This window comes from Indicator indicator, chromosome 1 (genome assembly GCF_027791375.1).
Source record: "Indicator indicator isolate 239-I01 chromosome 1, UM_Iind_1.1, whole genome shotgun sequence".
Taxonomy (NCBI): domain Eukaryota; kingdom Metazoa; phylum Chordata; class Aves; order Piciformes; family Indicatoridae; genus Indicator; species Indicator indicator.
Genome location: NC_072010.1, coordinates 113,619,041 through 113,633,608, shown reverse-complemented (window position 1 = coordinate 113,633,608; position 14,568 = coordinate 113,619,041). Strand labels below are relative to the sequence as shown.

The window sequence follows — 14,568 nt, the reverse complement described above, 5'->3', positions numbered from 1 at the left end:
CTGTCAACAAAGGTCGTACGAAGGGTTGTGACGGCTCCGGGAAAATTCCTGCTCAAGCTAGTTATGTTACCGGCGGGTCTCGGAAGCAGCCTGGCCGCCGCGCTCTCCCTCCGCCCTGCGCTGGGAGCCCAGCAGCCGCCGTCGGGGCTCGAGGGCGCCCCGGGGCGCGGAGTCGCCGCCGACGCCGACGCTGCCTTCTGCAAGGTCTCCGCTGCCATCTACTGACGCACGGCGCTGCCCCGGCACCTCTCGACTAAAGCAGCGACCGGCCGCCTCCTTCGGGTGAGGGTTTTAATTTCCTGAGGCGAAAATGGCTGGGAAAATGCTAAATAGCAGGACCGGAGGGAGCATCATGAAAAGGGGAGACTGGCTGTTGGGTTTTTTGTCTCCGAGTCTCTAAGCAAAGCTTGTTTCATTGAACTATTAACATTATGCAACATTTGAACAGCTTAATTACAAGTTTTTAAAACAAGCCGAACGCAACTTATTCATGGCAATAAAACATGACGAGGCATGAAAGATGGCTCAATATTTTCTGCTTAATAGCTTGTTAGGCATGAGGCTGGAGGCCGAGAGCTCGTGACTGCACACCAAGGTGTGAATTATTGCACCATAATTCTCACCCTGGAGTGTTTTATTGCAATTAATAACTGTTTTCATGTCTTAAATACATTTTCTCACACCATAAAAAAGGCAGAAATGGAAAGTACTTGCTAATGGGAGAAATCCCAGGAGGATTGGGCACAGATCACACCAACTGGAGTAACTTCCTTGGTTTTGTGCTATTTTGATCTTCTTTCAAATTATTTTGGAATCTTGTTTGGCTTTTAAACTGTCTGGACTCAAAGCCCTGTTATTTTCCCTTTGTTGAAGTAGCTCACTCCGCAAATCTCCTCACAAGTATTCTGAGTTGGGAAGCAACTCCCATTTACATGCAGTTTATTTCCACCAAATTAACTTCAGCCACGAAAAGCCACACACTTGGTTCCCTATGCCAAGCTACTAGCTTCTGAGATGTGCATTCCTTGATTTTAAAAGCAGAAAAGAGATGGAGTCAGAAAGAGTTTGTTGCCTTTTTGTGTAGCCTAGTCCTGTGACAAATTTGAACCCATTACAGTTTAATTTTGCAAGTGGAAGAAGAGCAGATCTCATGAAAGTAAAATACTGTTTGCAGCCTCTGATCCAAATCCTACTGAAGCTGCTGGAAATACAAACTGTTCCTTTACTGGGAGCTGAGTCTGCCTCTTGATACTGAAATGGTGCCATAAAAATGCTATAACAGATTCACAGATTGCATCAGGTTGCAATCTCTGCTTGTTGGCATTCTCTACTTTTTATTAAAAAACTGTGAAGGTGATGCCTGGTGTTAGTCAGCACAACCTGCTTTAATATGTATATATAATATAATGTGCTATATTAATACCACTAAACAGGCTGCACTTTCTTAACCAGTCTGATGTCAAAAAGTCAGTCTTTAAGAGCAAATATAGCAATTGGGAATACAGGTACAAGAAGGAAAATTGATTAGTTGTTCGAACTTTCACTTAAGAAAGACATAATGGAATGAGAAGACTAATAATGGGGGGTCTCTCAAGCTGTCTAGCACTGTTTCAAGTACCCTGGAAGTCAATAATAACAGCAAATAGGTAAGACAGGTCAGATACCTTGGCAGTTTCTTTCTGGATGTCACTAGACATGTACTTGGTACATTGCCAAGTTTCTAGTCAAGACACTGTGCAAACCTAGTAGCACTAGAAGAAATAAACCATATATCAACTTAGCCTTACCACTATTTAGCAACTCCATGACAAGGTCTTGCTGCTTCTCCTGCCACTGCAGTGACTGCTGTGGCTTTTTCTGCATCTTCTTAGTGTTGATCATACATTTATTGCACTGGGGGTTGTTTCATGGACCAGGATCTGACATGTGCTGGGCAAGGTACCAAACAAAGCCATGTTTCTTCTCCCAAAGTGTAAGTAGAAGAAAAGTGATGGACAGAGCTGCCCGGCCACTCAATGACAGTTTGTAACAGGAGAAAACACACGGTCTGTTCTCTCCTTTCAGCCTAAAGAACCAAGGATGGGTGGCCACACCCCCTTCACACATACCTAGATCTCTCCGAAGACAGATTTTCCCCCTCTCTCTGCAGTGCTGTGACCTAAGCACAGAGCACCTAAAAACATAAAGGTTTCCAGCCAAAGGGGTTTAATGGTTTCTGCAGTGATAGCGTTGAGAGAGGTGACAGAGGGGAGGCTCTGTCACCTCTGTGCATCAGCCTTGGCAGAGCACACTGAGGGCTTCCCATGCAGGAAGACTAGCCAAGGGAGTTTCCATCCCTGAGCTGGGATTCCTCCAGCATGGGTATCAGGATTCTAGTAGTCAGCTGCACTACTGAACTGAAATCAATGGAATTGCCTGCTGAAATAAGGGAGTAATGATTTAATTAACCCTGTTTCAGAATTGAAACACACAGTGTCATGCCATTACAACGCTTACTCTGTCAGTGCTTTGTGGTATTTATCCTAATGCTACCCCTGGAGACTGAATTCCCTCATCTGTCTCCCTGTCATCTTCAATAAACACTGACCATACATTAATGATGAGAGGATGTTGTAATTCAGAATAAGACAGGCTTTGTGCCTGTGTCTTTTTGTTTGTTTCTACTGAATTCCATTTAATCCAATTGGATGCTGCTTTTAAAACAGGACGAGTCAACTGAATTTATTTTTAAAGAAGTCTGTCTGAAAAAAAAGATTAAATATTAATAATATCTGAGTTTTAATATATTACTCAGCAGAAAAGTCCTTACAAGACTTTAGTTTATTGTGCATGTGACTTCATCAGTAACTTTTTAAAAGCTTGGAGTTTTGTGTAGATCTTTCCTTCTAAACAGATGAAAAAAACAAAATGTAAAACTCATCCCCATAAAGCACGAAAGAAATAATTTCCAGATGGGCTTTCTGATGGAAGATCAAAGTCCTTCATCTCAGATTTGGGAAACTTCCCTTCCATGCTGATACCAATTTTATTTGAATGCAGTTCATCCAACATTTGCCTTTTTCAAAAAGACAATTATCAAGATGAAGCTGCAGGAAAATGCTCTTAGAGCTGAAGAAAATGCAAAATTATTTACAAAAAAAAAGAATTTTTAAAAAACTCTTGATAGGTAAGAGGAGGAATCTTGCTCTCTTTGATTTATGCAAAAATTCGATACTTCTACACACTGGAAAATGCCAGCTTCATATGCAAAGATGAAATAAGCAGAAAGGAGTTGTTTCTGCCTTGCTGCAACTCATTTGGACAAACTCCCTGCTGTGCATCTCTGATTTCAAAAGTCAGCCAAACTAGTAGTGTGGCTAGACAATAATAGGTTAGTGTTTTCCTCTAAATGTCTTATGCCTCTGTGCATTTTGAGATTTTGCTTCTAAGATCCAGCAGTTTCTGCAGAAAACTGGTACTCGGGGTGTGTCTGCATTTTCATCTTAGCAGTGCCACAGAACTTCTGTAAGGCCACCTTCTTTTTGAAGTTCAGCCACTGTTAGTGGATGGACTCATCGCTCTGAGTTGTATTCCTGTACTTTAGCATGTACAAAATAGATGTACAAAATACCTGTTCATTTCATTAAGCCTGGGATTTTCAAAAGACTGAGGAAGTCAAATTCCCCAGTCCTATTCGTCCACTTAGGAATCTGCCTTCTGGAGGATACTAGTCTCATTCTCCATCTCTATCTCTTTCACACATAAACATATTTTAATCTTGAGGGTTTTTTACTCTACTTACATTCTTGCACAGAAACGTTCACAGTTCAGTGATTTTGTCTCCTCAGTGCCATGCAAGACATGCCTTTTGGGCTAAATGGGCTGCAAAGATACGGTCTGAAGTACTAATGCATCTCAGCAATGAGCAGCCTTTCACTTTGGGAAGCTTAATCTGCTTTCTCCTGGCCACTTTTTCCTGCCCACTATCAAAGTGAAATATCAAAAAGCTTCACAAGAAAAAAATCAACCCATCAAAACTCACAGGTGCACAAATAATATTTTAGAAACCAATTCCTCTGAAGGTCTCTTGACAAAAGGGGATTATGGAACTGAAATGTAATTATCTTAGCATCTAAGTTTCTATTTCCACCATGTGGTTTGGTTCACGTATTTGATTGCAAAGTTTTATCATTCAAAACAGCCTATAGGTCTCTTTTTCATTGCAGACACAAGGCAAGTACAGCCATCTCCGCCATGGTCCTACGACCAGTCCTACCAGTACCTGGGCTCCATTGCAACCCCCTCTGTGCACCCTGCCACACCAATATCACCCGGCAGGGCTAGCGGCATGACATCCCTCACCGCAGAGCTTTCAAGCCGGCTGTCAAGTAAGTACCCAAAAATTAGTTCCCCCTCACTAGGCCTCACCACAGCCTCGAGGCTGACTCCAGTGCAGACTGTGGTGGTGAATGGTGCCACATCCAGCTGGCAGCCAGTCACTAGTGGCATCCCCCAGGGATCAGTGTTGGGCCCAATCCTGTTCAATATCCTTATTGATGATCTGGATGAGGGGATTGAGTCCACCTTTAGTAGGTTTGCAGACAACACCAAGTTGGGAGCAGGTGTTGATCGGTTAGAGGGTAGAAGGGCTCTCCAGAGAGACCTTGCCAGGCTGGACAGATGGGCAGAGTCCAACATGATGGCATTTAACAAGTCAAGTGCTGGGTGCTGCACTTTGGCCACAACAACCCCATGCAGAGCTACAGGATGGGGTCAGAGTGGCTGGAGAGCAGCCAGGCAGAAAGGGACCTGGGGGTACTGATTGACAGCAGCTGAACATGAGCCAGCAGTGTGCCCAGGTGGCCAAGAAGGCCAATGGCATCCTGGCCTGCATCAGAAATAGTGTGGCCAGCAGGAGCAGGGAAGTCATTGTGCCCCTGTACACAGCACTGGTTAGGCTACACCTTGAGTACTGTGTCCAGTTCTGGGCTCCTCAATTTAAGAAGGGTATTGAGACACTTGAACGTGTCCAGAGAAGGGCAACGAGGCTGGGGAGAGGCCTCGAGCACAAGCCCTATGAGGAGAGGCTGAAGGAGCTGGGACTGTTTAGCCTGGAGAAGAGGAGGCTCAGGGGAGACCTCATTGCTGTCTACAACTACCTGAAAGGAGGTTGTAGACAGGTGGGGCTTGGTCTCTTCTCCCAGGCAACCAGCAACAGAACAAGAGGACAGTCTCAAGCTGGCAGGGGAAGCTTAAGCTCATGGTGAGGAGAAAGTTCTTCACACAAAGAGTGATCTGCCATTGGAATGTGCTGCCCAGGGAGGTGGTGGAGTCACTGTCCCTTGAGGTGTTCAAAAAAGGATTGGACGTGGCACTTGGAGCCATGGTTTAGTTAGTCATGAAGTGCTGGGTGATAGGTTGGACTTGATGATCTCTGAGGTCTTTTCCAACCTTGTTGATACTATGATTCTATGATTCTATGATTCAATGTCCTAGGGTGCTGCTGCAGTCCAGTTACAAAGAAGCCTATTGCAGGCCGTCTGCAGCAAGTCTTCTCCAGTGCTTTGCTGGGATTTGTGCAAAGAGTAAAGAGAAATATGGTTTAGAGCCCAAGGTATCATTGTAAAAAACCAAGACAAAACAGAGGAAAAAGCAGCACTTTGAAGATGTATGGGACTATAAAAAGAGTTTGGAGTGCTGAAGAGCAATCATATCTACCAATAAAGGAATGCCACAGATATTTCAGTTCTACTTCCTTCCCTTACTGTAAATTCAGACCAGAGCAGAGCAGCTTACGGGTGGACACAGTGACTGCAGGATGGTGGGGGTTGACGTTTTATGTGTTGCACTAGATTGTCTTGTTACGTCTTCATCAAACTGTACTGCAGAGCTTTACAAGCCAGCATAAAAACGTAGCATGGAAGTGAAAGCTCCCCCCCTGGTTTGCTGACTCCAAACCACATATATTAAACCAGTATCTGTGTGTGTGTGTGTGTGTGTGTGTGTGTTCAATAGCAGGAATTTTCTTAAAATGAATGAGAGCCATGTAATACAAATTTACACATGACTTTTCCAAAAATAGCTCTTTTGGCCCACATATTGCTTTCATTTGAATACTCAGGACTTCTAAGGTCAGAAAGAACCTTTGAATATGCTCCAGCCTATCCTATTGTCATGTACAGCCTTCTTTGAAAGAGTCACAGGGACAATGTTCACCAAAACCTAAGTATTTGTTAGGTCTGGTTGCTAATTAAATCTTAGACATAGCTAAGAATACAGGAAACCTTCCAGAAGGGACAAAAAAGAAAAAAGAAAAGAAAAAAAAAAGAAAGAAATTTCTCAGTTTAAAAATAGTCTAAAAATTCCCATTTCTCATTGACACAATCTTCATTTAAAATGAAAAAATCCTTTTTACTTTCTCCCTTGTGTTTCCTCTCCCTTTTCACTCCTTTCCACTGGCAAAATGCAGAAATGGAGAAAATAGAGATTAAAAATTATCTTCTTCATAGCAACCAGAAAATTTTAAGTAAAACAAACTATTTAATAATTTTTTTTTTACTTAGAAAAGTAATTTTTTATTGATAAAATTGCTTGTAATCCAAATTTGCCAGCTATTTTGATTTTCAAACCCTATACAGGGGTGCCTGATGCATGTGTACTTAGAGGTGTGGATAAGTGACTCAGGTTGAATGGATGCTTAATCACATTTTACCTTCACCAGTGTGACAACTGAGGTTGCACTGAAATGAGTGAATGCACTCAAGTATTGAAATGTGATATTTTTTGCACTGCTGTAGCACCCAAATGTTGTCATTGTGCACCAGGGCTCTTATTGTGCTGTGTGTGGCACAAGCACTGAAGGCTTCCATGGTGGAGGGCACAGGCTAGCGGAAGAGAGCCACGTGTGCATGGAGTAACTGCATGCTGTGCTGCTTTTTTTTTTTTTTTTTTTTGTGGCATGTGGTGAGCATGGAGGTAGAGCACCAGCACTAGGGCTTGTCAGTGCTTTTAGTGCCCATGGTCAGAGTGCTTTACCTTGGGTCAGGTGTACTTTCTCCATTTGTGAAGGAACCCAGAGTATCTTTGTCAGCATTCTCTTTCCTGTCTTAATTCTGTACAAGGGGGCTCATTTTTACACATTCTAAGTAATTTTTATAATACTTCCAATATGTTAGTTCTGTGTAAAATGTCATTTAATATTCCTAGAAAAATCTTTCACAGTATTTTCTCTCCAGTCCCATTACTATCACATATACTTGCTGTCTCTCTACGAAATTTTTCCTTGTCAGAACAAGGAGCAAATTTGAGGGGTTTTGTTAAGCCCTAGCACCTAAAGACTCAAAAGAAAAAGCAAAGACACAGGACATGCTTGAAACATACTGACATTAAGTCTTGTTATTCTTTTTGCCAAACTGGGCAGAAGAAACCCTCATCTGCTAAGTGTTGTGTCCAGGAAGTTTCAACAAGTTTGATTTCTTCCTCAGGAATGAGGTGTGGAAGTACCATTTAAAATCTGACAGGTTGCCAAATGCCATCTTCAATCTTAGCTACTCTGTGAAGCTCCTGCCATTCCATACCATGGTGTATCTTGTCATGTTAAACCTAAAGGTGCTGGGGTCTAGGGGAAGGAAATATGTTCAGGGGTCTCTTTTATCTTCCAGGAAAAAATGGAAGGCAAACTCAAAACTGAAACATGCAGAATGCATCAGAGCTTTTCTAAGAAACTTAGAGAAATCCATCAAAGTGTGCTGGCTGTATCATTGAGGAGCTTTCAGAACTTAGCACTAAAGTGTGTCTGCTCTAGCTTTAAATCTGGTCAGAGCCAAGAACTTTGTTTTCTCTCTGCTTCTTCTCATGAGTATTTCCTTCAGCACATGGCTCCTCTTCTGCAGACTCCACGCCTTGTCTGACAGAAGAAATCTTCTGGAAAGATTTTTTTGTTAATTATTATTTTTGTTATTTTAAGCATGCATAGCTGCCAAGTCTAGGGACTGACACCTTCCATTAATCTGAGTCATGATGAAGATCCTTCGTAAAGAGGCCATTATCTGCTCCTCTTGTTTAAATCCTTGCACACCAGGGAAGGAGACAGCAGGACTGGGCATACTTCCACTGATGTCAGACAAAGCAGAGCAGAATTTGACTGTCCCATAAAACATCTCACTTAGTAGGATGAGAAAGGGTTCTAGCATACATGAAAGGAAAAAAAAAAAGCCAACCCTCAGATATATCCTTTGACTTTAACAAGGCAATACTATTATTGTCCTTCTTTACATACCCATTAGAGCCAGGATTTTCAGAGCTGTACCAATTATGTAGACATGAAATGAGGACCCAAACACAGAGACATTAAGCGAACCTGATTTATCTTGACTTAAGACTCGATGGGGACTGTGATTCTAAATGTGTAAACCCCACCTGTGCACATTTGTGTATCTGAAGGACAATTTCTGCTCCATGGAGCTTCCCATTTGAGTTGGCAAATAAAACTGGGTGCAAGGAGAGATTACTCAGAAGCTGGAAAATGTACAGGTCCCATCGATGTCAATGTCCCTAGTGAGTCAAATGATGCTGAGCAAGGAATTTGAGATCTGTGTCCCTCTTCCCCACCTGCCCCTTGAGGACAGGGACACTCCGGCAGTGTAAATAACAGCATGTACGGTAAGATCTCTAAGAGTGGACACATACACATACAAAACAGAGTGAGAACTTGGCACTCCTGTTTAATTGCTGCTTTACTGAAATGAATCTTAACTGTCCAGATCTATGACTGCATTAGAGAGCAGGTGGGGCAAAGCTCTGTTGTGGCCACTTTAGTTAACCGTAGACCAGAGTTTGGATGTTGGTTATCACCTCAAACAGGTAAATCTGCATTTTGCCAGCTCAACAGTTCTCTTTATTCTTTACCCCCCACCCAGGTGCTTCTGACTTGACTGCTTTCAGTGACCCCCGAGTGGGAATTGACCGCTCCTTCTCCGCGCTACCCTCCATCTCTGACCCTCGGATGCACTACCCAGGAGCATTCACCTACACGCCGACACCTGTCAGTTCAGGGATAGGAATTGGTATGTCTGCCATGTCCACAGCCACGAGATACCACACTTACCTCCCACCTCCCTACCCTGGCTCGTCGCAGGCACAGGGCAGCCCGTTCCAGACCACCTCGCCCTCCTACCACCTCTACTACGGAACCTCTGCCGGGTCCTATCAGTTCTCCATGATCTCAGGGGGAGACCGGTCCCCGCCACGCATCCACCCACCCTGCACCAATGCCTCCACGGGATCAACGCTCCTCAACCCCAACCTTCCCAACCAAAGTGAGGTGGTTGAGGCAGAAGGGAGCCACAGTAACTCCCCCACTAACATGGTGACCACGGCAAGGCTAGAGGAAGCAGTGTGGCGACCATACTGAATGAATTTTAAGTAGTTATGGGTCAGGACTAACATGCTTTCCATTGCCTGGTGCCCATAGGTATCCCATAAACACCTGTCTTGCTTATGGGCCCTGCCACTTTCATACATCACTTTCAGAAGCAAATCCTTCAGAAGTGGCATGTAGTAGCCCCTGGTGAAGCAACATTGCTCCAGCAAAGCATCCTTTAATGGGGCTGAGCTTCTGGAAAGGAGGATGCCAGGGTTGGTGGTCCAGAGGTAGCAAGGGTGGGTAGAAAGGTACCCAGTCTGTTTTCAGGCCTGTGGCTTTCTAACATGCCTGGGCTTGAAGGTCTCCACAGCCCTTAAGAGAGTTTCAGTTCAGTTCTATTTTTAAGACTTAAAACCTACAAAAATCTTTGTGAGTTTACTGCATCTTATGGACATATTAACTGTAAGGAAGTATAGGAAGATTCCCAGAGGGAAACTGTGAACGCTTCTGTTTTAGCAATGCTGTGAATGAGAGGTTTTATATGTTGGACTTCATTCTTTCTTTCTTTTTTTTTTTTTAAACCATATTGTATATTCCAAAGAATATGGAAATTTTTATTGCTAGGGGTTTTTTTATTGTTTTGTTTTGGGTTTGGTTTTGAGGGATTTTTTTAGGATGCAGCTCATCCTGCTTTGCATCTAAATTGTTTATTTCTCTTGGCACCTTATAAATTGCAAAAGAAAAAAAATATTTGCTCTTTTTTTTGTTTGTTTAAATCATGCTTGCTTCTTTCTTGCTTTGTCAGCTGAAAGAATCAGCCCCCTTTTCAATGACTTAATTTAACTTTTTTCTCTTGGACTTTTTTTTTTTAAATACAACGGCTACAGCCTTGGGTCATTTTCAACTACTGTACTACTTTGATGAATTCATTGATATTTATGCTTGATATTTAGACTTTTCTTATTTGTTGATACTATTATTATTTAAATATGCCTATATTGAAAAAGATCAGCAATTGCCTTTTTTCCTAGCAGCCAAAGTCAAATTTATCACATTGAATAAGGCTGGAATAACGATGGGTACAGTGAGCTCCCAATTACCTAGCAATATTGTTTACAATTATCTCACTGTCATTTGATTCAGCTAACCATGCTCAGATCCTCAAAGGCATTTAGGTGCCAAACTCCTACTGAAATGATGTAGGCACCAAAATCCCTGTGACTTTCTGTGCCTTCCCACTCAGTGGGGTCATATATCTTTTCTCCTTCCTCACTTCCCCTTTGTCACCAATGGTGACCCTCAGGATCAGTAATCAGGATGTACATATTTTATAAGGCAGGCTCAATGTCCTCTGACTAAATACATCCCCATATGGCCTCATTCTACTACCAAGCTTGTCCTGGGCTTCCTAATAGCACTGGTGGAGGCCTCCTAGTCAAAAGTGAAAGCCAACACCCAGCATGGCAAGGGTGAAGTCCTGGCTCTGATGGAATCGATGTGAGATTTGCTCCCACCTCAGCAGAGCCAAGATTTCTGCACAGTACAAAAGCCACGATCCAGTGTGCTGGAAAATAGATCAGTTCATGCATCACAAAGTAACTCAAACTGAACAGAAAAGTAGGCTAGCAAAGAAGAGGCTTTAACAGTGCTTCTATCACCATATTCTGAGGGAAGAGGAAGGGTGTTTAAAATTGGTGCATTCAATATTCTGCCCTGTGGCAAATATGCAGGGTTTATACTAACAGTATATTTAATAACAGTCTTCATTGCTGCCCATCGTTACCAGCACAAACATAGCAGATGTCACTGTAAAGTTTATGGCACTATTTTTATTTGAGAGTTTGGTCTGGATGCAGTTGTTGTACTACTCATTACTTACAAACTGCTGATGTTGACACGTGTGTGTGTTCCAAATTAGCTGATTATTATTTAATGTACCTCTTAAATGAGTGAAACAATTGCAGGTCAACTCAGAGAGTATTTGAAAGCAGGACTTCAGATCAGTGTTTGATGTTTAAAAAAGAATTTAAAGGATTCAAATTAAAAAGATCCTTGGCTGCAGGCAGCAAAACAGCTGGACTTATTTAAAACCATTGTTTTTCAAGTTTTCTTTGTTTTTATATGATTTTGCTTCTTTGTTTAAGTCAGATGCAGTAGCACTTTGGTATTGAAAAGTTACAAATTGAAGAATTTACATTGTCAATAAGGTCATTTTTGTGCAGAAAACAGGGAATGTTTCAAGAGACTCAGGAAAAGTTCAAAACGTTTCACTTAAAATACATTCGTAGCCTTATGCTTTTCATTTAGTATAATATTCTGTATAACTTTCTAGAGTGTACTCTGATCAAAAATGAAGAAAACATCCAAATTATCAGAACCAATAAAAATACATTTTGTGACTCTGGAGACCCTCCTGAATGCAGAAATACAGAGATCCTGCCTGCTGTGACATTTATATAGTTGGTATGTCATCTCTTCAGTAGCCTAAAAAAGAAAAGTCCTTCATCACTAAACAGTAACTATGTAACAGACTCCATCTTACACATTCTCTGTCATGTGTAAATAAAACCATCATTTACTACAGCTCTCACACCTGCCTTGTGACTGGACCACCCAAGTGCATAGTACTGTCAACATGAACCCAGAAGTGAGGGAGGGAAGACCTCAGAGCAGCCATATGCCTCCCCACACAGGGCAGGGCTGCTGTGGCTGGGTGACTTCAGGCCAGCCGCAGAAGAGAGGTTGATGTGGTTAGTATGTTCCCAGGCCTGTCTGTTGCCACTGTCTGCTTTCTGCTAAAGCTTTTTGTCCCTTTTAGGCTGTAATACTGCACTGCCCACTATTGAGACTGAAAGGTCAGGGATTCACCAGAATGGGGAGTTGGCATCTCATGGCCTGAAGACACTGCATTGACCATTTCTTATGTCTACACATCTACTTTCTTTACAGTTGTCTCAAAGGTGAAATTCAATTTTACTCTCCCTGGTGTGAACAAGATGAGAAACTGCAGGCCTTATCACCACACTTACCCTGTATCTTTAATGACATCTAACAAACCTTTGGGATTTCCTAGGGTCTCACCTGTGGTCATTGCCAGCTACTAAACTTTTGAGTCTAACTTCTCTGCATACATCCAGCACAGCACAAACCAGCATCTTCTTTACAAAGGAAAAGCTAGGTTCATTAGCCCTCCTAATTAGTCTGATTAATCACTGTGGGTTTCAGTGTAGACACACAAGTGCTTATGAGAAACCACAGTTTACACAAATCTATATTTTTGTAGCCATCCCATGTCCTAAGGACAGCAAAGATCTTCAAGCTTGTAAAGATGTCGTTTCTCTCATATCTTAAAAGCACTTAGCAGGCAGGAAGAGGACTTTTGGATAAAACATTTTCCCCATTCACGTTTCCAAGTTACAGTATATGAGTATATATTTATATACATGTATAAATATAAACATACATATAGTTTTATCATCCCAGTAGCTGAATGGAATCAAAAAAGCACTACTGTTTCTGTTCACAAGTTGCAGTCGGCAGAGTGCCTTAGACACTTCTTCCTACCAAAATAGAGTTAATGGCAGTCCTTACTGTCAGCCTGTGTGTTCCTTTCACAAGACACAACTCGTCCAGACAAAGCCATAACAACTTCAAAGTAAACATAGCGCCTGGCTCTCATTTGCTCTAAGGCCCAGTACTCTCCTCTCAAACAACATTTATGCTCACTTCAAGAGTTCCTGTTACACTTCCAGGGTGATGTACAGGAGTTTTAGTGCAAGGGGGAGGTGGATGCAGAGTGCATCCTTGCCGCAAAGGGTTTGACTTGTAGAATTATATCAAATTACCTGCTGGAAAGGAGAAAAATTCTTTCCTCCAGATGGCCCACAGTCTTTGTCAGTGTTCTGAATTGCCTGTGCTCTTGAAACATTCATCACTGCTTTCTGGGTGACCTTTTCCATTGATGTGTTTGAAGATTGAGGAGAAGTGGATCATTTTTCTATTTGAGCAAAACAATTGCTTGTTTTCCTGCATCATAACGTTTTTTGTATTTTAATTTTGTTAACCTGGCTTGGTCAGTACCGATCACTTGGCATTTTTCTTCCTTGTCCTAAAAGGGTTGCATCAACAATGTTACTTGTATTTATGTATGTAAATAGATTTCAAAAGCTTCATAGCAAAATATTTAGTGCTTGTAATTACTCTGCCTTTTTTTTTCCATTTTTCTGTGTTTTTAATGATCTTACCTTTGTGTTTGCTTAAATACTGTAGTGAGACCTGTTTTGTTCTGAATTAGTTATTTTAGGCTTCAAGATTAACTACATTTTATTCACTTTTGTAAACAGTTATAGCATGGTCTCTATTCCACAGTCTTCACTTTTTTGTGGTAGGGGAGAAATGAATGAGCAAAAACTCTGGGTTATTTGTGGTATTTTGGGTTTGACAGTTACATCTCTCTTTAAAACAAAACCTAAACTTTCCCTATGAGGTGGCCCTATGGCAACTCTGAGGGGAAGACACAGCATGAGACGCACTCCTATCATTATGGCATCAAAGTGTATTTGTTCAGCATTTACTGGCTATGTTTACAAAACCGATGCTGCAGCATCCTGCAACAGTCACATTTTCCCTTGCCACTGTAATGCTGAACATTTCCAGAAGGGGAAACTGGGAGTTTGCTTTTTTGGTTTATGATAGGAGAGGATTTGTCTTTACTTTTCTTTTTTTTTTTTTTCCTTTGAGGAGGGGTGGTGGGAGCGGAGGGGTGCTGTGTTTTGGAACAAGATAGGAAAAAACAATAGAGAAGATTTTTTTTCCCCACTACAGGAAGTCTCTAGACACCACGTCAGAGTAGACTCTTGCTGTACATAGGGATGGCTGTGTCCAGCGCCACAGGAGAACTCATTACGACTAGCACACAGAGCAGCTGGACTGCTGCGTTAGTTCTAATGAAGACCTTTCTTCCTTCCTTTCTTTCTTTCTTTTTCTTTCTTTCTTTCTTTGTACCACAGTTTCCTCTGTAAATTCAATATCATAATTAGTGTGAATGACAAATAAAATGTTTGACAAGTATGCACATTGGCCTGGTGTATTCTTTCATCAGAGAGAAAACAATTCTCCCAGAGAAAAAGTAACCATCAGGAAAAGGATACTGACCATACATTGCTCACAACATCAAAAATATGTTTCCGTACTTTTGTTAAAATAAATTACTTGTTTCTTTGTTA

General features: G+C 41.9%; 1 protein-coding gene across 3 annotated transcripts in view; it reads left to right on the top strand.

Annotated features, from left to right (window-relative positions):
* Nucleotides 1–9,391, top strand: part of RUNX1 (RUNX family transcription factor 1) — a 76,101-nt gene extending 66,710 nt beyond the window's left edge. The window contains exons 5-6 of one of the 3 annotated variants that reach the window (XM_054381275.1): nucleotides 4,206–4,367; nucleotides 8,898–9,391. In XM_054381275.1, the coding sequence (XP_054237250.1) occupies nucleotides 4,206–4,367; nucleotides 8,898–9,391 (656 nt within the window). Of the gene's footprint in view, nucleotides 1–4,187; nucleotides 4,368–8,897 lie in introns of all 3 variants that reach the window. The other 2 variants (XM_054381268.1, XM_054381282.1) reach the window with 2 other exon arrangements.
* The last annotated feature ends 5,177 nt before the right edge of the window (nucleotides 9,392–14,568 follow it).